At 55.9% G+C, this 23,439-nt stretch overlaps 1 protein-coding gene across 4 annotated transcripts in view; it reads left to right on the forward strand.

The window, feature by feature from the left end:
- The window catches only part of MYH14 (myosin heavy chain 14), a gene marked incomplete at its 5' end in the record, with an annotated part of 57,670 nt that extends 38,037 nt beyond the window's left edge, over window positions 1–19,633 (forward strand). For all 4 annotated transcript variants that reach the window (XM_084257722.1, XM_084257723.1, XM_084257724.1 and 1 more), the window contains 16 exons: window positions 599–811; window positions 1,315–1,459; window positions 2,053–2,259; window positions 3,119–3,223; window positions 3,312–3,464; window positions 4,357–4,605; window positions 6,979–7,191; window positions 8,078–8,290; window positions 9,299–9,460; window positions 10,652–10,780; window positions 11,612–11,700; window positions 11,787–11,910; window positions 14,353–14,561; window positions 16,324–16,432; window positions 18,889–19,061; window positions 19,402–19,633. In XM_084257722.1, the coding sequence (XP_084113848.1) occupies window positions 599–811; window positions 1,315–1,459; window positions 2,053–2,259; window positions 3,119–3,223; window positions 3,312–3,464; window positions 4,357–4,605; window positions 6,979–7,191; window positions 8,078–8,290; window positions 9,299–9,460; window positions 10,652–10,780; window positions 11,612–11,700; window positions 11,787–11,910; window positions 14,353–14,561; window positions 16,324–16,432; window positions 18,889–19,061; window positions 19,402–19,558 (2,650 nt within the window). In that variant the 3' untranslated portion in view covers window positions 19,559–19,633. The remainder of the gene's footprint in view (window positions 1–598; window positions 812–1,314; window positions 1,460–2,052; window positions 2,260–3,118; window positions 3,224–3,311; window positions 3,465–4,356; window positions 4,606–6,978; window positions 7,192–8,077; window positions 8,291–9,298; window positions 9,461–10,651; window positions 10,781–11,611; window positions 11,701–11,786; window positions 11,911–14,352; window positions 14,562–16,323; window positions 16,433–18,888; window positions 19,062–19,401) is intronic.
- Between the last annotated feature and the right edge of the window lie 3,806 nt (window positions 19,634–23,439).

A 23,439-nucleotide genomic window follows, 5' to 3' on the forward strand; every position in this document is an offset into this window, starting at 1 on the left:
CCCTTAGCCCATTCACAAGCCACTAATCATCACCTCTGTCTAGTTCCGGAACACTTATCACCCGAAAGGAAGCGGGGTACCCCTGGACACCTCTCCCCCATTTCCCTCCCTTCTGCTCCTCCCCGGCCCCTAGCAAGCAGCAGTCAACTTTCTGTCCAAATAGGACTTGCCTTTTCTGGACTTTTCACCTATGAGCATCACACACATAGCCTTTTGCTCTCCCATTCTTGTTATTGACACCATCACAGCAGCCCTGTGGGGGGCAGAGGGTCTCACAGACCCAGGACCACAGCCCAGAGAGGCTGCCCCTGGCCAGGGCAGGTGACTGAGCTCAGGCTGCAAACCCCCGTGAAGATCCTCAGCCCCACTGCCCTGGATCAGCTTGGTCTGGCAGAGCTGCGTCCCGTGGGGGCTATGAGGCAGGCTCCAGCTTGGGCTCAGCCCTGACCCCACCGGCGGCGTGACCCGCTCTGGGCCTGTGTCCTCATTTGGCAGTACATCTAGTCACGTGCTTAAGGGTGGTGGGAACTGCAGACCCCAGAAATCACCCCTGCCTGGGCCTCCTCCATATCAACCCAGGATCCTTGTCCACCCCCAGGGCAGAGGAGGAAGGCGGGGCCAGGGCCCTACTGCTCAAATCCCTGCGGGAGGCACAAGCAGGACTGGCTGAGGCCCAGGAGGACCTGGAGGCCGAGCGCATGGCCAGAGCCAAGGTGGAAAAGCAGCGCCGGGACCTGGGCGAAGAGCTGGAGGCTCTGCGGGGCGAGCTGGAGGATACGCTAGACTCCACCAATGCTCAGCAGGAGCTCCGGTGAGGCCCGGGCATGTGCAGGGCGGCGGGAGGTCAAGGAGGTGGACTTGGGGGTGAACCCTCAGTCTATGCAGAGGTTTTGTCGCTCCAGTTTAAGGAGCACCAGCTCTAGGCCAAGCTGCAGGCAGAGAAGAGTCAGACGCAGGCATTATCCTCAGGAACATCTTCCTGGTCTGGGAGAAGCAGATTCAGGAATCCAGGAAGCATTTTTTAATGGAGTAGCATTGGGCATTGTGGATGACAAGAGAAGGTCCCTAAACCACGTCTATCAGAAGCAGTCCAGGAAGACTTACATGAGAAAAGGCTTTTTAAATAGGGTTTTGAGGGATGTGTAGGAGTTCACTACATCATCACTGCCCAGATCCCCTGGGTAATCTAGAGTGAGCCTCTTTTTTGGGAAGCTGGTGTGATAGGAGGCACACCAGCTCTCAGAGGTCTCCCTTGAGGTCCCTGCCTTCCTCTATTCTCAAATTCTGTTCTCTTCCTGCCTCCCCCCATAAAAGGTCCAAGAGGGAACAGGAGGTAACAGAGTTGAAGAAGGCTCTGGAGGAGGAGACGCGTGTTCATGAGGTGGCTGTGCAGGAGCTGAGGCAGCGCCATGGCCAGGCCCTGGGAGAACTGACAGAGCAGCTGGAGCAGGCCCGCAGGGTGAGCTGGAGTAGGAGCCAGAGGCCTCGGAGATCACGGGGAGGGGAGGGCAGGATGCTAGGCTGGAGGAAACATCTGGCTGGTTCTACGCTGGCCCTATCTCTGGGGTTCTCTGCTCCTGTATTCATGTCCTCCATCCATCTTCTCCAGCAAGCATTATTAAGTACCTACTATGTTCCAGGGAAGGTCCTGGGACCCTGCTATGAACATTTGGCCAACATCTCCTTCCAGTCCCTTACCTTGTATTTCTCATGGTTTAGTGGGAGAGTAAACAATATGACCACTTTTATAATGGGTATCAGGAGAGTAAGTGCTGCAAGGAAATAATGACCAGGGAAGGGGTATCAGGGTGCTGAGTGGGGGGGTTTCAGTAGAGAGGCAATGCCTCTGTGAGTAGATGATATCTGAGTAAAAAACTAAGGAACGTATGAGGGGTGAGTCATTTGGACACCAGAGAGATGGGTGTTCCAGGCAGAGAGAACAGTCAATGCAAAGGCCCTGAGGCAGCAATGTATCCAGCCTGGAATGGGGCAGTATGTGTGGGGGTGGGGGCAGGGAAGGGATCATAAATCTTTGCCTGCCCTGTCCCCCAGGGAAAAGGTGTGTGGGAAAAGACACGGCTGGCCCTGGAAGCTGAGGTCTCCGAGCTCCGGGCAGAGCTAAGCACCCTGCAGACTGCACGCCAGGAGGGTGAGCAGCGGAGGCGCCGCCTGGAGTTACAGTTGCAGGAGGTGCAGGGCCGGGCTGGTGATGGGGAACGGGCTCGAGTAGAAGCCACTGAGAAGCTGCAGCGAACCCAGGTGAGTGGGCAACAGGGCCCAGTTGGGTTCTGCTGTGTGACCTTGGGTGTGCCGCCTGCCCTCTCTGGGTTTCTGTTTGATCCGCATCAATCCTCTGCCCCTTCTGACTTTTCTGACATATTCACGCGCAGGTAGCTAGTATTTGGTGAGCAATTCCTACCAACCCAACAGCCTGTGTGTTGTACTCAATCCTCTCGACTCCTCCGAGGGAGACCAGCTGTATTGAGGCGTAACTCAGACTGTGTAGTTCTCCCACTTACAATGTACAATCCAGTGGTTTTCTGTACATTCACAGACTTGTACAACCCTGACATAATCTATTTTTAGGACGTTTTCATCACCCCAAATAGAAATCCTATACTCTAGCTATCGTTCCGCCTCACGCCCCTTCTCCCTGGCAAAAAGCCAAAGATCTGTTACCTTCATCCCCCGTCCAGACCGTCCACGGGAGGGGAACCACATTATTGGCCCTTTCACGTCAGTTGCACATGTAGCCTGATGCTGTCCCCGCGCGTCCGAGCAGGACTTGAGCCCTCGTCACTGGTTCGTGGTCCAGATAGGCCACGTTCAGCTTCCCTTGGTTGATGGGCGTGTGGGTTGTTTCTGCTTGCTGTGAAAGAGGCAGTGGCGACCATTTCTGGACAACCTTCTGCCTAAATGTCTGTGTTCGGTGCTCTCGGGCACACACACAGGAGTGGAATTGCTGGGTCACGTGGCGACTGCACATTGGCCCATTTGAGGCACAGCCAGGCCGCACAAGTTGACATTCCCACCATCCACGTGTGGTGGAGATTTGAGGTGCAGGAGCAGAGGGGCAGCTGGGTGGAAGCAGCTAGTGGAAGGAGCCCCTTCCCCACAGGTGGAGCTGGACAATGTGTCAGGGGCGCTGAGCGAGGCCGAATCCAGAGCCATCAGGCTGAGCAAGGAGCTGAGCAGTGCGGAGGCCCAGCTGCACGACTCCCAGGTGACCCCAGCACACCCCTGGACCTCTAGCCCCCTACATCTCCCCATCCTCTGACCACACCTGACGTCCATTCTCCCTCCCTGCACAGGAGCTGCTGCAGGAGGAGACCAGGGCAAAGTTGGCTTTGGGGACCCGGGCACGAAATCTAGAGGCTGAGGCCGCGGGGCTTCGCGAGCAGCTGGAGGAGGAGGCCGCTGCGCGTGAGCGGGCCAGCCGCGAGCTGCTGACGGCTCAGGCTCAGGTGAGCAACCCTGGAGTGAGACCTCAGGGGGTGCCCCGTGCTCCTGGCTCTTCAGGTAGGGCAGCCCCCCACCCACCCAGTCATAGGACAGACCCCTGGGTACCCCTCCTGCCCGGGGCCCTCTGTCTCGCCCCCCGACTCTTGATCCGCATGCCCCAGCCCTGCTCAGGCTTCATCCCCTTCCAGCCTCCCAGCCTTCAGCCTCTCTTCCAGCTCAGCCTCCACAAGGTCTTTCTCCGTCCAGAGCTGACTCTGCCCCTCCCTGGCCTCCCCAGCTTCCCTCAGATGAAAGCCCAAGCTCCCAGCTGGGCGTGGAGGCCCTGCAATCTGCTTCTTCCTTTGTCTTAGCTACACCGGTCACTCAGCTCTCCTGCCCCCTTCACATAAGAAAATCCTTCCCCTTCTTCAGGACTTGGCATCAGCCACCCTGCTTGGGGAAGTTCCTCCTCACCCTCCTATGAGCTCCTGTTACTCTTTTTCTTCCTCGTCCCACTAGTCACCCTGGGTTGGAAGTATCTCACCATGGGACTCCCCACCATGGGAGCAAGCAAGCTCCCCATCAGAGAGCTAGATCTGGGCCTCCAGCAAGGCCCAGCAAAGACCCTGACATATGGGAGGCCCTGACCAATGCCTATTGAGTGAACGAGTGATGAATGCATCTTGCAAATATCCTCTTTCAACTGGCAAACTCCTGTGCCTACATCAAGATCCATCTCAAATACTCCTCCTCCAGGAAGTCCCTCCTGAATGTACTAAGCAGTTTCTAAGCCCCTCCTGTGGATTCCCACAACTCCCACCCTTTCTCTGTCTTTCCCTCTCTGGGCAAGGTGCACCACCGACCCACACCTTGGCCACAGGTGTGCCCACCACCCACCCTCTCTCCTCTGTCCAGCTCTCAGAGTGGCGCCGACGCCAGGAAGATGAGGCTGGGGCCCTGGAGGCCAGCGAGGAGGCTCGGCGCCGAGCAGCCCGCGAGGCCGAGGCCCTGACCCAGCGCCTGGTGGAGAAGACTGAGGTGGTGGAGCGGCTGGAGCAGGGCCGCCGACGGCTGCAGCAAGAGCTGGATGACGCCACCATGGACCTGGAGCAGCAGCGGCAGCTCGTGAGCACGCTGGAGAAGAAGCAGCGCAAGTTCGACCAGGTGGGGTGCTTGGGGGTGCCCAGCTGAGCGGAATCAGTCACGCGGGAGGTCACCGCTCAGATATGAACTTGGGGGAGTCCTGGGGCTAAATGTTTCTTGCCTCTAAGCCTCTGTGACATAGGATATGCATCCACTCTGGCTTATGTCTCATGTCCCCAAATTATTATCTACAGCACCCCCTTTGACTCCCAAAAGTGATCTAAGGGGTCAAAGGGTGCTTACCAGGATTGAATGAAAAATCACTGCTTGCTTCTCCTCCTGACTCACTACACCTCAGGCAAGCTGCCTTTACCATTTCAGGCTCGGTTTACCCATCCAGGAAACAGGAATAATATTAAGCAACAAGCAATCTGAGGATAAATAAAAACTACTTACCCCAGAGCACTAAGATCAGGCAACCCTGAGGTTCGAGTCCCAGCTCGGCTCCTCTCTGGCTGTGTGGCACCGGCAGATGGATCAGCCCCTCTGAGCCTTGTTCTCTTCATCTAGAAAGTGGGGAAGCAGTTATTTCATATTCTTTTTTTTTTTTAAATTTCACATTCATTTTTCAAAGCTACTTTCATTGGATACAGAATTCAAAGTTAACAGTGTCTTTTCCCAGCACTCTGAAGAGATCTTTCGTGATCTCTTGCTGCCATAGCTTTAGAGGAAAAGTCAGTAGTCTGCAAATGTTTCATTTTATGATGTGATGTGGTTTTCTAGCTATTTTTTCTCTCTTTGTCTTTGGTTTTTAGCTGTTTGGCTATGACCTACCCAGCTGTGGGATCTGGATAGCACTTGCTTTTGTTTGCTAAGATTCCTGCAGTTCTGGGTTGATGAGGATCAAGTGTGGAAAATGTCAGCCATATTTCTTCAAGTATTTTTCTGCCCCATTTTCTCTTTCCCCTTAACAGACTCCAAATATGTATTTGTTTGCTTAATCCTGTCCCATGGATCACCAAGGCACTATTAATTTTTTTGTTTCTTCTAGAATTTTATGTAAATTTGTTTCAGTTACTTCTTCATTTAGAATAATTCTTTTGAGATTCAGCCATGATTTTGCATGTCTGACTAATCCATTCCCCTTTTCACTGCTGAGTATTATTCCTATATCGATAAATCACATTCACCTGTTCATGAGTTTTTCTAAATATTTCATGGTTTTGATCCATTTTTAATTATGTTGTTTTTATTCCAGTTTTGGATTGCTGGTACAGTTGACCTTTGAACAGAGGATCAGGGCAGTCTAACATCAGCATATAACTTTTGACACCCCCAAAACTTAAACACAGTCATCCTTTGGTTTCAGAACCCACACACAGCCCCCATATCAAAATTCACGGATGCTCCAATCCCTTACTACCATCCATCTGTGTCCCCAGGTTCCACATTCATGAAGTCAACCAACCTTAGACATCAGAAAGACAAAAATTCACACATAAGTGAACCCAAATGTTCACACCAAGTATATAAAGGGATACATTAGATTTTTGTATTCTGATCTTATATTCTACAGTCTAGTTAAACTCACTTATTGGTGCCAGATCTTATATTCTACAGTCTAGTTAAACTCACTTATTGGTGCCAGGAGATGTTTTGTAGATTCCCACTATCATCATGTGATAAAAGACAATTTGACTTCTTCCTTTCCTTTCTCTTTACCGTTTCTCTGGGACTGCAAATACAGTGATGTCAGCCTGCTTGACGTTCTCACAGGTTGTTAAAGGTCAATATTTCTAGTCTTTTCTTTCTTTGTTCTGTTCAGATCATTCCCCCTTGACCTATTTTCAGGATTCCTGCTTTTTCTAATGTGTCTGCTCTGCTATCAATGTCTAGTGACCTTTTGATTTCAGATGATGTATTTTTGAGTTTCAGCATTTCTATTTGGTTCAGCTTTAGAGTTTCAAATTCCTTGTGAATAACTTTGTCTCTTCACCTGTTGTATCCACTGTGTCCTGCAAGTGTCATACCTCAAGCCTCTAAGTGAGATTCCAACATCTCAGTCATCTGTGGGTCTACTTTACAGACTGATCTTTTTCTTGACTATGACTCTGGGTTTCTTCCATTTTCCTTGTAAGTTTTATTGCTTGTCGGTAACTGTGTCTTTTAAAAAAATGTCAACGTGTATTTTAAATACCTTTTTCCCAACCATTACCCCACAAAGAAGAAACAGCCTTTCCTTTGTTGTATCTCTCAAATGAGGGACTGATTGGTTTGGTAGACTGAAGAGTTGAACGGTTTGGGCAAATGGTTGCAACTTTAATTCCTCTACACTCCTCTTGCATCTCCACCTCTGTCTCTCTCTGTCTCCCTGTCTGCTCCTTTTTCCCCACCCCCTTGTACACACCCCTTAGCTAATCTATTTCCCCCCACCCCGTCTCCCTCCACCCGCAGCTCCTGGCAGAGGAGAAGGCCGCTGTGCTGCGGGCCGTGGAGGAACGTGAGCGGGCCGAGGCGGAGGGCCGGGAGCGCGAGGCTCGGACCCTGTCACTGACTCGGGCCCTGGAGGAGGAGAAGGAGGCGCGCGAGGAGCTGGAGCGACAGAACCGGGCCCTGCGGGCTGAGCTGGAGGAACTGCTGAGCAGCAAGGATGATGTGGGCAAGAGTGTGAGTTGGGCTCCCAGCCCCTCAAGCCCCTCATGGGCAGCGGCATGGGTGCGTGGTGTCGGGAGACATGCACACATGTGCACACACAGCTTGAAGGGAACTGGCTACCAGAACAGCAAGTTCACGCACAGGCACAGGACAGGGCAATTCTCCCCAAACGTGGCAGGAGACTCCTCCAGCCAGCACGCATGTGCACACACGCAGGCACACAACGTAAGCAGAGGCAGTCAGCAAAATGCACATTCATGGATTCATATAGACTCTTCCATTGAACACATATGCTCATGGAACATATGTGTTCGCATGCACACACGACTGTGAGAAGGCACTTTCATCTTCACACGTGTTTGTGTGTGTGCACGGAGCGTCAGGACCTCCTCGCACGCTCCTGGAGTGAACACAGAGGGAGTTTAGCACAGCACACAGCCTGAGAAACACTTCCCAACAGAGATAGACACACAGACATGCCACATGCATATCAAAACCACAAGCATGCACACGTCACACACACCACAGACTCCACATGGACACACACACACACACACACACACACACACACTTGCCACTCCACATCGTCACCCCCGCCCTTGAAATACAAGAGGCCCCCTGCCAGGCCATCATCTTCCCTGGCTCACACATCTCTACAGGGCCTGCGAGGGGTCCCCCAGGCCTGTTCTGGGGTCCTGCTCACCCAGCCAGTGCCCCAGCCTTCTGCACACTCCACTGCACCCCACTTCCTTATTCACCCAATACATACATCTTGGGAGCACCGGCTGGGACAGGCCCGCCCTGGCTGAGTCTCTGAGAGTATCCACGTGCCTGTGAGTCCCTGGGCCAATGCCCACCCTCCTGCCTCGGCAACCAGGCACTCACTTTTCTCCTACAGGTGCACGAGCTGGAACGAGCCCGCCGGGTGGCCGAACAGACAGCCAGTGACCTGCGGACGCAGGTGACGGAGCTGGAGGATGAGCTCACGGCCGCCGAGGATGCCAAACTGCGCCTGGAGGTGACGGTGCAGGCCCTCAAGGCCCAGCATGAGCGCGACCTGCAGGGCCATGATGAAGCTGGGGAGGAGAGGCGGCGGCAGCTGGCCAAGCAGGTAGGGCAGGCCTGGGGGTGCCATGGGGGCGCATCCAGCTGGGTGGGACACATACAGCACACATACAGCGAGGCTGCCAGTCTCACCCACCCGCCGGCTGCCCGGCATTTCTATCAGGGTCCCTCCTGCCAGCCAACCACCTCCTCCCACAAAGCCCTCCTGCTCCCCAACTCACCAGCCACAGACCCTGAACCCACAGTGCTGACCCGACACCAACCACCACACCCAAACCATTCGCCCACCCATCTGCCCCAGCCTCCCGGACACGGCGTCTCTACCACCTGATAGACTCCTTTCTCCCACCCAACCCCCCTTCCAAGCAACCTGCCCTCCCTACCCAGCCACTCCCCCATTGACCCAAGCCCCACCCCCCAACCTACCTGCAGCTCACTGACTGCCTCTGCACCCCCTCATCCGCAGCCTTGCTCCCTCTTTTACTCATTCACCCCCTCGTGCACCTTCACTCTGGACTCCCTCTATGGAGGTGCTCCCCAAGGTCTGCAGCTGGCAGGGCCTCACTGGGGATTGGCTCAGGCAGGGTCTGACTCAGTGTCAGCATCCCCTCTGGATCCTGTCGGCAACAGACCAGACAGGGAAGCTGGCCGGAGGGACCTGCAAGAGACATGAGGTTACCCAAGGGTGGGGGTCGGTCCTCCGGCTGTTTTTAGTTTTATCTCCCCTACCCCTGTTGATCCGCTCATAAGTGTGTATCAAGACTTTGTCCCTGGCACTGGGGAGCCACAGGAGGCCCCTGAGCAGGGGAGGAGCAGGGTCAGCCCTGAGTGGAGAGAGAGAGCAGCAGGGAAGGGGACTTGGCTGGAAGGAGGAGACCCGAGAGAGGAGGCGGGGCAGGGGTTGGGGGAGGCAGGGAGATGAGGACCGAGATGGGACTGTGGGCACTGGAGGAGGACTGGGGTGGAGCGAGGCAAGGGGCTGGAGAGCAGGGCGGTGCGCAGCTGTGTCTTGGGGGTCCCTTGAGCCCACCCTCCTGTCTTCCTCACCGCCCAGCTGAGGGATGCAGAGGTGGAGCGGGACGAGGAGCGCAAGCAGCGCGCCCTGGCGGTGGCCGCGCGCAAGAAGCTGGAGGCAGAGCTGGAGGAGCTGAAGATCCAGGTGGAGACCGCCGGGCAGGGCAAGGAGGAGGCGGCCAAGCACGTGCGCAAGCTGCAGGTGAGAGGGGGGGGGGGGCTGCAGGTGACATGCGGGACCTACAGCCTCGGGACCTACACACACCTTTAAAGCCCTAGAGCTCACTTGCTTCTTGTATCTTTAACTTTTTTTCTTTAAAATGCTTTTTTAAAGTTCAGTTCCTTCATTTATCTTTTGAAATGGAAACACAATAGTGGGCCCGCCCCCCACTATTAAAGTTGTTAAACTTTTTTTTTTTTTGTATAATAATGAAGTTTCAGGTTAGGTGCATCAGTTGTAACAAATACCCCGCTGCGATCGGGGTGTTGATCATTGATGGGGGGCGTACAGTAAATCTCTGTATCCTCTGCCCACTATTTCTGTGTACCTAAAACTATTAAAATAAATAAAGGCTATCAAAAAATAATAAAAGTATAGGCCGGCACTGTCCACTAGGGCGACTACCAACATACTGGATTTGGAAACTGGGTCAAAAAAAGGAAAAGTAAATATCTCATTAATAATTTTAATATTGATTCCAGGCGGGAGTAAGTCATAGCATTTAGGATCCATTAGGCTAAGTGAAATCTATGTTCAAACTAATCCCACCTTTCCCCTTTCCGCGTGGCTCCTAGAAAATGTCAAGCCACACACTGTTTGGGGGCACGGGTGGGCAAAGAGGCGCCCCGAAAAGTAAAAACTGTCAGTCTTCATAGAGAGAAAATCCCTACACTAAAAAGCTCAAGAAAATAATGCTAATAAAATGATAATAACGAGTAAGAGTGATGCGCGTGTTCTCACAGCCAAGCTTGCTGTAGCCTCATGTTTTTAACTGCAACCCCGCCCCCCACTCCCCCATAAAGACACGAGTGGGGGGTTAATGGTGGGGATTCCGGGGTTTTCCCCTGTGTCTCAGCACCTGGAGAGCACACTGCCATCCCCCAGAGGCCTGCGGGGCCAAGTGGCTGGATAAATAAAGTTCCCACGAGGCCACTGGCCACCTGGACATGCCGCTGTTCCTGGCTGTGCCTCAGTTTCTCCACGTGAGCTGCGGGGGAAAGGGCCCTCCCGACCCGGCCGGCAGCCTGCGGGGGCCCTCAGTGTCATCGCCGCGCGGCGCGGACGTGACGCCCGCTTGGGCTCCTGTCATCTCCGGGGGTTGGGAGGAGGCGCGGAGGCCGGCGGCTGGGGCAGGAGGGGCGGCAGGGCCTACCTGGATGCTCCGCTCCGCAGGCCCAGCTGAAGGAGGTGTGGCGGGAGGTGGAGGAGGTGCGCACCTCGGGGGAGGAGTCCAAATCCCAGAACAAAGAAAGCGAGAAGCGCCTCAAGTGGCTGGAGGCGGAGCTGCTGCGGCTGCAGGAAGTGAGTCCAGAGGCGGGGAGGGGAGGCGGGTGGGCGGGGCCAGAGTGGGCGGGGCCCTGGGGAAAGGGGGACGGGGTGGGCGGGGCCTGGGGAACGGGGGCGGGTGGGCGGGGCCTGGGGAATGGAGGACAGGGTGGGTGGGGCCTCGGAGGGGTGGGAGATGGGTGGGCGGGGCCCTGTGGAATGGGAGCCTGGGATGGGCGGGGCCATGAGGAAGGGCTACGGGTGGGCGGGGTCTTGGGAATGGAAGGGTGGGTGGGCGGGGCCCTGGGGAATGGAAGGCTGGGTGGGCGGGGCCCTGGGGATGGGTGCTGAAGGTGGGCGGGGCGAGCCCTCGAGGCCTGGGGCGCTTTGGGGACCTGTGGGAGGATTCTAAGCGGGGGAGGCTCGGGGTCAGCTTTGGGGCCCTGAGCATGGGCTGGAGGGCGAGCCTGGAGGCGGGGAGGCTGGGGACAAAGGATGAGGCCTGAGCCTGCTCCGGACTGGGGGGACTCAGGAGAGCGCAAGGCGGAGTCAAGGGGCAGGAGGGTAGGGGTGTGGGTGGGGAGGGCCGGAGGGGCGGGAGACACCTGGGGGTGTGGCGAGTGACTGGGGGACCCGGAGCACACCGAGCTCAGTGAGAAGGCGGTGAGGGCGAGGGGCCTGGGCCGCAGGGGCGGCTGCAAGGCGGACGCAGCTCCGGGCTCAGGAGACGGATGCGGGGCTGTCCGCCCAGAGTGACCCAGGGACAGCCAGCCCCGCGCAGTGGCAGGGCCAAGCCTCCAGGTGTGAGCGGCAGGGAGCGGGCCCGGGCCCTGGCCCTCACCCCGCGCCTCGTGTCTGTCCTCGCAGGAGCTGGAGGCTGCGGACCGCGCCCGCCGGCAGGCCCTGCAGGAGCGGGACGAGATGGCCGACGAGCTGGCCAGCGGCAACCTGAGCCGGTGAGGGGCCCCGCCCTGTGCATAGCACCCTTGGCCCCAGCCGCCTCACCTCCCGCTCCCCCTCATCTCCCGCTCGGTCTCCCCAGGACGGCCCTTCTGGAGGAGAAGCGGCAGCTGGAGGGGCGCCTGGGACAGATGGAGGAGGAGCTGGAGGAGGAGCAGAGCAACACGGAGCTGCTTACCGACCGCCACAACAAGCTGATCCTGCAGGTGAGGGTGGCCCCACGCCAGAGGGAGCTGGGTGGGTGTCAAGAGCACTTGACATGGAGACGCTGGATGGAGCAATTTTTTCAACTTGTTTCTATTGGGTCCTTTTTGTTTTAGATCTTTGCATACAAGAGCTGGGGTTCCGGCCAGAGGTGTGGGTGGGTGGGTGTGTGTGAGAGAGAGAGGATTCACCAGAGACAATGGGAAGCTGCCAGATCTACTGAAATCCACTGCTGAGGGGAGCACCGGGAGACAGGAGAGGTCTGCTGTGCCCTGTGGGTAGCTCCCTGGCCGGGGATCAATCTCGTGCTGCAGTGGCTGCAGATAGCTTCACAGCGCTGTGCTTAACCCCTGTGCCACCAGGGAGGCCCTCTATTGGTTTCTTCTTAAGATTCATTCTCCTTTTCATTTTATTCTCTATTCGAAAAGTAAGAATTCTTGTTCCATGGGTGACTGGGTCTTTAAAGTTACTTGAGCCACTTGAAAGATAGGGGGAGAAAAATGAATCAGCACTGATCGTGATTCTTTTTTTTTTTTTAAGATTTATTTATTTATACGAGCACTGGGGTACAGGCCAGAGGTGCGGAAGGGTGAGAGTATTCACCAGAGTCAGAGCCGGGAACAGAACAGGCAGAAGGACCGAATTACACTGCTCAGGGGAGCAGCGGGTGAGGCAGGAGAGGTCTGCTGTGCCATGTGGGAATCTCCCTGGCCAGCCGGGAATTGAACCAGTGCTGCCAAGGCTGCAGATAGTTTCCCAGCACTGAGCTCAACCAGCTGCGCCACCAGGGAGGCCCTGATCAACATTCTTTTAAAGAAGAGAGGCCTTGCTAATACGGACATCTCATAGCAAGACAGGAAAAGTGAGAGAGATGACAAATAATAGCAATTTATTTACACATAAAAGTGATAAGCTCACTTTTGCCAAGCGCCTGGCTCTTCCTATTTCAAACTGCCTACTTCGACTGAGGGCACTTGGTTTACAGTACAGCTGGTGTTTTAGGGGACAAACAGAGCCATGTAAGCTTCAGCCAGAACAAACACTGCAGTTGCTTCAAATCCACCCAATCTGTGTGAGTGCACAAGCTCACCATGATCTTTTTAAACCGGTGGCGCAGCGGTTGAGCGCTGGGCTGTAAAGCTGCCCGCAGCCTCTGCAGCGCCGGTTCGATCCCCGGCCACCGGAGGAGGGTCCCACATGGCGCACAGACCTCTCCTGCTATTCCACCAGGCCTGCCCCCTTCAGAAGATGATAGGGAACCCTGAAAATCTGTAAGTAAAGGACAAAAAGGATGGGCCTGGCCCATCTGCCAGTCGGAGGGAAACAGAACCCAGAACAACCTGCTGCATAGCCCACGAGTTCCCTAACTGGAGAAAGTCAGGTCAGACAACGCCTATGTGGCCAGAAAGTAAACAGAAGGGAGGAGGAGGGGAGCTATGGGTTAAAAGAGACTTAAGAGACGTGCACACATGCACACACACACGCACACTTTTAACACTTGGGATTCAACAATAGGCCCTTGAGATGCAATCTTGAGTAATAAAACTCCAAGCAGGAGCAACGAATTCACTACCCTGAATGTCAGGGTGATGTGACGTTTGGGTGGTGGGCAGAAGGGGCTGTTGGTAGGGTTATTAGGTGGGTGCTCGAAGGAACTTCTTGACCTAGATGGGGGTGATGGTGGAGTCGACCTTTTCTTCAGCCAGACATTGGATCAGCTTTTGACTTTCTGTGTCACCGTTTTATTTTAACCCCCCCTCCAAAAATATTTAAGAGCATATGCTAGTCACCACACCATCGAGGTGTTCCTGTGAGGACGAAATGAAGCACAGTATGAATCAGACCGAACTGAGTCATTTCCGTGTCCCCGACACAGGGCCAAGTCCAGAGCAGGAGGCGAATAGATAAACAGGGGCTATTATTAGCGCTGTGTTTACACATGCTCCCGTAGTAGCTACTGTTTATTAAGCCAGCCTTTCTCCAAATCTACCTGCATGTCACTCAGATCGGAACCACAGGAGAGGCTGGCTAAGGATGCAGATTCCTGGGCCCCACTCTAGAAATGCTGGCTCTGAACCTCGGGAGGGTGGGGCCCCACCGTCCAAATTTTTTCATAAGCTCCCAGGTGATCCTGGTGCAGATGAGCGTGTGATAATCCTTGGAATAGATTCATTCACAGGCAGAGGTGGCATTTATAGCCGAGTCTGTGACCGTCTTGCGGACGTACGAAAATAGCAAAAACCTGTCCAAAAGGTTAAAACCCAGAGCTGCTATCGCTGTCGGCTGATCAGCCCCATAATAAAAATCCAAGGGGACCTCTGTTGAGAATTCACTGTAGATCATGCTTTGTGGGATGCATTTTGTAATCATCAACTCACCTCATCGCGAGAGGTACGTGGCTCTACCTGGCGCCTCCACCATGACACCTTCCCCAACTGCTGCAGGTGGAAACACTGACCACAGAGCTGTCAGCAGAGCGCAGCTTCTCGGCTAAGGCGGAGAGCGGGCGGCAGCAGCTGGAGCGGCAGATCCAGGAGCTCCAGGGGCGGCTGGGTGAGGAGGATGCAGGGTCCCGGGCCCGGCAGAAGATGACCATCGCTGGCCTTGAGTCTAAGCTGGCCCAGGCTGAGGAGCAGCTGGAGCATGAGACCAGGTAGGTGGAAAAGGAAAGCAGGGTAGGGGAGCACCCCCACCTTGGTCAGTGAGATGAAGGGGACCTGAGTTCAACATCAAGCTGAGGACCATCCAAAAGACACCGTGGTATTAATGCTTGAGGATTTCTTGTCCCATTTAAGATGCTTTGGGCAGCAAGTAGGTTCTGCTGATCCAAGCTTGAAGGCCCCACCCAGGCATCTTCACTCAGCAGTGGGCCGCCAGATGGCTCTGCTGGTCTTGTCTGGCTCTCACTTTGAAGGCCTGAGCTAAGACAACCGAGCTAACCGGTCTGCTTCAGGTTGGCCCAGGATCAATGAATCAAGGCTCCAAAAGTGAGGAAAGGTGTTGAATGCATCTTGGAACTGGTCCATTGTCACTTCTGCTACATTCTGTTAAGTAGAGCAAGTAGAAGCTCTGATTTAAGGGAATGGATAGTTTTTACGTCTTGATGGGAGCAGCTGCAATGTCACATTGCCAAGGTTCCAGATACAGAAGGGGTGAGAATCAAGGCATCGCTCTGTCATAAGGAATTTTTCTTATGTGAGAAACCCAGAGCTGGGCAGCTGAATGATGGCAGGAGTCTGGGTCAGCCTAGGCGTTGTTCCATTGCACTTGCCTCATGGTCACACAAATCACTGCACTTTTGCCCAAAATCACACCCTATATCCCTATTCATCAGCAGGAAGCAGCAGCACTGTACGGCTGAAAACGTTTCCATCACCAGTGTCTGAAACAACCAGGGACACTCTGCCCAACAGTCCCAGTTAAGAACCACTGTGCTTGTAAAAATATATACTACCAAGCTTAACAACAGATTTTCCTTCTGCTCGATACTATTTTGTCACAATAATAACAGTTCCCATGTATTGGAGACTTCCTATATGTCGGATGTCGACTGCTTATACACATTTGATATCACATCATCCTTCGGAGAGGACCATTGTCACCCCTATTTTATATGTAGGAAAACGAAGGCAAAGATGGGCTTTAAACCCAGGACGCCTGACTCTTTACCAGTGTCTATACCGTCATCTGGTGAAGTGTTGTCTTGTATCCAAAGTTGTATAAAGTTCCCTTTGCCTCCAGTTCTTAGCAAGCATATATGAAGAGTGTACTGCTTGCCCTCCCCTAGCCCCATGGAAGTCATGGTCTAGTGAGAGCCCCTGCCTGATCTGAGCTACTGCTAGTGTCTGATACTGTCAGGAGACAGAAGATGGCTCCAGCATCTGATCTGGTGCATCATGGGGAATCCAAAGGGAGAACTGGGCCTGGGAGGAGAGACTGGGTCCAGGGCCACACAGGGTCTTCTGGACGAAGGTGGAGCCAGGCTGGGCTCAAGAGACAGATGTGGCAGATCCCAGACTGGTCATGGAAACCTGGGGCACAGATGAGCTTGTGCAAGGAAGAGTGACTGAGAAGGAGAGAGAGCAACAAAGATGATTGAGGATGGCGCTCTGGGCTTTCAGGGAGTTCCAAACACCTCTACACCACTAGAGAAGGAAGATGAGAAAGAAAGGACAGAGAGAAAAGGAAAATTCCAGGCCAGGAGGGGACGATAAGGCCTGAGTTGGAGGTTAAGGGCTATGAGGACACAGAGGAGGGCAGGAAGGATAGGTGGGTCCAGTGTCTGGCCCTAGGAACCTAAGAATAAGATGAGGTAAGAAGAGGGCAAAGGTCAGTCAAAGGACAGGTCAGTGGCCACTGGACCAGGTCCTGGGACATCACCTCGGGTGAGCGCCTCTCTGGATGTCTCTTTTCAGGGAGCGCCTCCTTTCTGGAAAGCTGATGCGCAAGTCTGAAAAGCGGCTTAAGGAGTTGGTGCTGCAGGTGGAAGAGGAGCGGAGAGTGGCTGACCAGCTCCGGGACCAGGTGAGCAGCTAGTGTCGTGGGAACCATTGGCTGAGGACTAACACGTGGCATCTGGGGGGAGGAGTAGTGAGGCAACGAGTTCCCATCACAAGAGGCACTTGGGGGTTAGACTGGAACTGAGGGCAAATACCATTCTGGGTATCCTTGGCACATGTGTAGAGACAGAATCAGTAACTTTGTGATCCATAAATTCTGGAATCTGGGAAAGCCCTGGTGGAAACTGAGACAGCCAGGAGAGGGAAGAAGTAAAACCCTAGTCAGAGGCTAGACCAGGTCTAAAATAACCACAGATGATGTTTTTTGGGTGCTTTCTGTGCACCAGGTGCTGCAGTAAAGACACGGGTGGCATAGTTAGTTCTTATCAAAACCCTCTGAGATAGGTACCATTATTTTCCCTCTTATTCAAGGGAAACTGAGAAAACTGAGACTGGTTTCAGACACTAGCACTCCAGCCACAGTCAGTGCCCTATATATTTATCGAGCAGTTAACTGTGTTCCAAGCTCTATACTAGTGCTCTTTAAAAAATACGTGCTTGTATTCTCTCACCAGCCCCCTTTTACAGGTGAGGAACTGGAAATTTTAAAAGGGGATATAATTTGCACCAAAGTCATAGAGTCAGGAGCCTGGATCAGATACCAGGTCATCAGCTCTGGACCAAATTACTGTGCCCTTAAAAGCTCTACTGCATTTTATTCTGCATTCATTACACACTTACTGACACCCCCGCTACTGTCTGCCAGGCATTGTGCTAGGAATTGGAGATAGAAAAGACCCTTGCCCTCACATTTGCAGTGCAGGCAAAGACAATGAACCTATACGCAAACAAACATAATTACAGATTGTGACAAGGGTTATGAAGAAAAGATAACCAAGATGGAAGGGCACCCTGAGGATTGGGGAATCGTCTTTAGATCGGGGGAAGCCTCTGGCTGGAGGTGACATTTGAATTGAGACCAGATGGGTGAGATCAAGCAGATGGGGAATGGCAATTCCCCTGGAGTAGAGTTGGTGAGTTTGGAGCAAAAAGCAGGCATGTATGGATAGAGAAAAGGATGAGGTAGGGGTGTGAGTGACAGGAAATGAAGTCAGAGGGGCTGCAGAAAGCATGATGTGTGTGCCTCCTCTTTGAAAAAAAGAGATGGCGGCGTCTGGAAAGGGCCTTGGTGAAAACAGTCTTGCTAGTGGGTCTGTGGGAGGGAGACCCTGCAGGGCCTAGAACACCATGGTGAGGCTCTGGGGCAGCACCCTGTAGGTACTGGGGAGCCTTGTGAAGGCTTTGAGGATGGGAAGGCCAGGGTCAGCTATGAGCTTACAAAGACCTTTGTGAGTCCATGTGGGGGTGGCCCTGGGCTGGTGGTGTTATAGGACAGGGAGAGGGGCAGCCCAAGCCCCGCAAACCTGCCTATTCTAAATGGGTTCTGCCATCCGCCGCATCAACACAAAACATATGAGACTTTAATGGGAAGGAACTTTAATAAAACTAGGAAACAATACAGGTAAGGCCAAGAGTCTAGTTTCTAAATGAAGCACCCAAAGTGACCCGTCCCCTCGTGGGTAAAAGTCCATCCATATGGGATTGGCCCAGAGCAAGGCCCCAAAGCCTGCCACAAGTCTAAAGCATCTGGAGAAACCAAAAATCACATTTGCGCTTATGGTAGCCAGTGCCATAGGGAAGCCCAATTTCCCCATGGGGCTGACTAACCACGGATGGCTATGTCCTAAATCACATTGGACGCCAAATCGCCAAATCTGTTATAGGACAGGGAGAGGGGCAGTCCAAACCCCGCAAACCTGCCTATTCTAAATGGGTTCTGCCATCCGCCGCATCAACACAAAACATAGGAGACTTTAATGGAAAGGAACTTTAATAAAACTAGGAAACAATACAGGTAAGGCAAAGAGTCTAGTTTCTAAATGAAGCATCCAGAGTTACCCGTCCCCTCGTGGGTAAAAGTCCATCCAAATGGGATTGGCCCAAAACAAGGCCCCAAAGCCTGCTACAAGTCTAAAGCATCTTCCAGTGGGGACCCACAGAAAAGGGTCACAAACAACCGGACAAGTCCGGAAGGAAAAGAGCAAAATCAACATCAAGATAAAAGCTGCCATTGTCACCTCCCCACGGGTCTCACCCACATTTGTGTCACCCAGTCCACGACCAAAAGACAAGCACAGTTTCTTCACGTGTCTCTAGGCCCCATGCGCCTCCTCCAGGTCTCCTGGCTCCATCCTGCTTCCTTCCTCAGTCTCTTCTGCTGCTTCTCCTCTTCCTGCTCAGCTCCACCCTCCCTTGGGTGGGGCAGGGAACCTCCCCCTTTCCTGGGGACCACCCTGTTACAGTGGCTGGTATGAGAGTGTCAGGAAAGGAGAACAGCATTTAGGGGGCATGGGACAGAGTAAAGAGGGCCCAGGATGGAACCCAGAGATGACCTTACACCCCACCCCCTGCTCCCTCAAGCTGGAGAAGGAGACCAGCCGGCTGAAACAGCTGAAGCGCCAGGTGGAGGCGGCTGAGGAGGAAGCGTCCCGGGCCAACGCTGCCCGCAGGAGGCTGCAGCGGGACCTGGATGATATCACAGAGTCCAATGAGTCCTTGAAGCGGGAGGCGGCGACGCTGAGGAACCGGATCCGGTATGACCGCGCTGCCCACGTGCAGCTTCGCCCCAGCACCCCCCGGGATGCAATAGGGCAGGGTTGCCGTGAGCAGCAAAAGGAAAAAATGGGGTCCGCAGGGATGCGGGGAGGGGGGGGGGCTGTGTGTGCCAGGCCCAAGGTGTCTTTCCCTGTGCTCTCTGCACCGCCATTTTGCCCCGCCCTCCCCAGCTCTGCGCCCTTCAGGCCCGTCTCCCCGCCTCCCTCTCACTCTGCTCCCGCGGCTGCACCTGCCAGTCGCTCCATTGCTGTCCCGTCTCCCTCACCCCTCTCTGCTCCCTCCACTTACTCTGCCTCCCGGGGTCTGGGGTCTCCGCAGACGCGTCCCGCTCACCTTCACCACCCGCACGGTGCGCCAGGTGTTCCGGCTGGAGGAGGGCGTGGCCTCGGACGAGGAGCCGGAGGAGGCGGAGCCGGGGTCTGGGCCCCAGTCCCTGGACCCCGAGGGGCCGCCGGCCGCTGGGCCCCCCCAGTGACCCCACCCTGTCCCCCGCCGCCCAGCCCCGCCCTCCCTGGCCCCTAAGGCACCCGCCCCACAAACCCGCCCTCTGGCTTGCACTTTGGAGATGGTGCCACCCTCTGGCACTATGGCACTTATCAGCCCCAAGGGGGACCCGGAGACTTCCCTGTGACCCCCTAAACAGGTGTAGGGCGGCACGGACTGGGACTGTCGCTTGGGAGGAAATTGGGGTGTCGTTCACAAGCTGTGGTCCCCTCTGCTCCCCATCCTTCCTTCAGTTGTTGATGATCTTTATCAGGAAGGGAGCGCGCCTTCCCACCCCCACCATGGCTTCCCCTTGCCCTGGTGTCTCCACTCAGCTCCTGACCCGCCAACTTGGAGCCTAAGGCCCAAGCTCCAGCCACCTTTGACCTTGCAGAGGGGCAGGGCGAGGGGACCCACCTCAGCCCCTGCTCCCCCCGCCCCCGCTGCGCCACCCTACCTTCTCGGTGCACTGGTGTGATCACGGCTTATTTGGAGTTGGAGGAGTTCCCCCAACTCCCAGCTGGAGGCCCGAATAAAGTCGGACCCCGACGGGCTCCCCCTGCTGGCCACGTGTGTTTCTGCAAGGCGGGGGGCGGGGGCGGGGGCGGGGGCGGGGCGCGCCGTCTGGGATGCGGCCCGAGGGACACCCGCCTCTTCAGCCTGCAGGTTGCAATGCCGGCTGCACCCGTAGCGGGATCCCCTGTGTTCCATGCATTCCGTGAGAAATGACGTTTCCCCTCCCCCCAGCCTCCCGGCAAGGCATTCCCCCCATTAAACAGGTGAGTAAACCGAGACTCGGAGCATCAGTGTCCGCGCCAAGCCTCCGCCCCAGCCGCCCGGAGAGGTGCCACGGCCCTCGGGCCCAGTCTGCAGGTGTTTGTGAAGCTGCAAAGGATCGGCTCCTTGCTGGCTTTGTGCCGCGCTGCAGGAAACGTGTCTGCCTCCAGCTGCTCGGCCCCGAGAGGAAGGGCCTGTTGCTTTCCAGAGCAGTTGGCACCTCGCACCTGGCTGGCGTTCAGATGGTTGCAGAAGGGGTCGATCGCCCCATCCGCCCTTTTTAGCCCCGTGGAAGCGAGTCCAGAGAGGTCGAGAGACCGGCCCAAGGACACACAGGTGCTGAGAAGTTGGAGATGCCGAGCCTCGCTTCAGAATCATCAATGAGGGGTGTGGGGTTCTTAGCCCCTGAGCGGACACTGGGGACCCCGCTACATTTACCCCACCCCTGTGACTAGTCACCCTCACTAGGAACCCAGAACCCAGGTGCTCTCAGAGGTCCCTGCCTTTACAGCTTGGAGACTGAGGCAGGTACTCGCCCCCCATCAGGTGAGAGCCACGATCAAGGCAATCTGCCTGAACCCCCAAAGTGCACATCTTTGGCATTTGAATACTTAAAGATGCAGCCTGCTGTTAACCCCCCAAAACACCCCTGGGAGACCCAGACCTTCCCAGGGGACAAACGAGAAGCCACTTTTAAATGAAAAGGAACTTTTATTGGGGGTGGGTGGGGAGGGGGCATGACACTTTTTCTTTGGGGAGGGGTGTTGACATGCGGCAGCTTCTGCATCGGGCGGTTCATGCACCCAGGGTGGGCGTGGGGGAGGCTGGGGGGGGGACCGCGCCGACCCCTCCCTCCCTGCCCTGGGGGTGGGCTGAGAAGACCCGCCGTTAGCACCAGAGTTGGACGATTTGCAGACCTCCCCTCCCCACGCTGACTCCGGGCCCCGCCCCCATCCCTGAGAGCGCCCCCTCGCCACGCCCCTCCCCCGGCCCCCCTCGACGGCAGGCCGGGCCCGCCCCGCCCACGTTGGAGTGAAACTTATTGCTGTGTGTGTTGGGGAGGAGCCGCTGAGCACAGGAAGACCCCCGCCTGTCTTTCCTCCCCAACCGCCCGCCCCCCGCCCCGTGTCCGTGCGTTCCCGGAGCGCTGGCGGGGCGCGACATGCGTGTGGGGGGCGCGTCATGCAGCGCATGCGTGCGGTTGCGGGCACCCTGGCGGCCGGGGGGAAAAGGGGCGCGGGACGGGCAGTCCCTGTGGCTCTCTCTCCCTCCCCGAATCCCACGCTGATGACTTGGGGGATGGGCGGGGGGCCGGGGAGCACGTGTCGTCGAGGTTTATAATGATCGTGGTGATTTTTAAAAGCTTAACTAAAAAGCGGGGTACTTATGGCAGGTGGGCGAGCAGGGAGAGACTTGGGAAGAGGTCCGTACCCTTTGGAAAAGACCCTCACCCCTTTTTCCCTGAACCGTTCAGCTTCCGTGAGGTCAGGGGAATCTGGGGGCTTTTTTTTTTTTTTAAAGTAGTTAAACCCTTTGGCAATATAATCGGTCCCCACCCCCCATACCCTGGTGTCTGGAGCCCCTAGCCCTTTGCCCCGACCCACCCCAATCCCACCGTTACCCACCCCACCCCTCACCCCTGATTCACCAGGGTTTAGGGTCCAGGGAAGGATGGGGGGGCTCAAAATGCCCCTTGCATAGGAATCGTTGCATCAAGAATCGTGCTCAGTGACACCCCAGCCCTCGGGTGGGGGTGTTCCTGAGGCCGCGGGAGCGCCGGGGGAGGGAGGTGGCTAATTCCGAGGGCCCCCAGCTCCAAAAGGGAGTCCTCCAAGGATTCTGGGACCAGTGTGGTCCCTGGCCTGGGGGAGGTAGCGCATCCTATTAGGATGGGACGTGAGAGCTGATTTTCCACCCGCGAGCGCGGCGAGGCGAGGGAAGGCTGAGGTGCCAGCCCGGGTGGCCACCGAGGAGTTTCCCAAGCGTCTCGGAATCCATGTCCCTCCACTCGCCCGGCCTCTGCTTCCAAGGGAAACGCGTCCGCCCTAAGCAGACGTGTGTCCCGACCCAGCAGCAGGAGCTGGACTTACCGGCTTATGTGCAAAAATTCCAGGAAAGGCAACACCTTAAGAATAAGCGTCTATACTTGCGCGGCCTAAAACCCAGCGCGTCGCCAGGGGCACAAATAAGACCTTCCGGGAAACACTGGTGTCCACGAAGAGGGCACCTTTGGGGCACCCCTCGGAGGTCGGGGGCAGGGCTGGCCATAAGAAAATGGGGAGCCCTGGGAAGTTCGGGTTCCCTGGAATTGCAGACAGGTTGATCCCATCTTGGAAAGTCTAGCGTCAGGGGAACCTGAGGTGGATGTCTGAGGTTTGGGGATGTCTGGGGGCAGGGGGCGCAGGCCTGAGGATCTGGGGGGTGTCCAGGAAATGTCTGAGTTGTGGGGAGGATTTGGCGCATCCCAAAGGCTGAAAGTGAGCTGGAGGGCTTGGGCCAAGTCTTGGAGGTGTGAGAGGGGCTGGGATGCAGTCCAGAGGGGCGGGAGTGGGCCTGGGCGGGCAGCATCTGAGTGTGGAGTTAAGTCCTAGGAGTGTGTGGGGCCCTGGGGGGGCGGGGTGCCAGGGTCGGTGTCGGGAGTTCTGGTGCAGGTCTCAAGTCCTGGGAGTCTGCGGGGGGGGGGGGGGGGGCTGATATGTGCTGGGGCCAGATCATCCCGGGGAGTCTAGGATGGGAGGTCTGGGTCCATGCAGCGAGAGGAGAGGCAGCAGATCCCTGGGGGGGGGGGGGGGGGGCGGAGAGTGAAATTCACCAGAGCGCGCCTCCCCGAGGCTGGGGAGCAGCTGTCCGCAGCCCACCCCCCTGCCTCCCGCTCCACCATCTGAGCTCAGCTCTGGCTTCTGGCTTGGGCGGCTGTTCCGCCTTCCCCCGCATGGTCGCTTCATTTTTGTTTTTTAATCAAGGCGCGCGGGGTCGCCCTCCGGGGGTGGCAAGGGGGGGGGCGCGGAGACCCCCGGCGGCCCCGCCCCCCCAGCGCCGGTCCCTCCGACGCCTGGCATGCAGCCCCGGCGGCTTATTGCTGAGGTGGAATTAGAG

Source organism: Talpa europaea (genome assembly GCF_964194135.1).
Source record: "Talpa europaea genome assembly, chromosome: 16".
Lineage (NCBI taxonomy): Eukaryota > Metazoa > Chordata > Mammalia > Eulipotyphla > Talpidae > Talpa > Talpa europaea.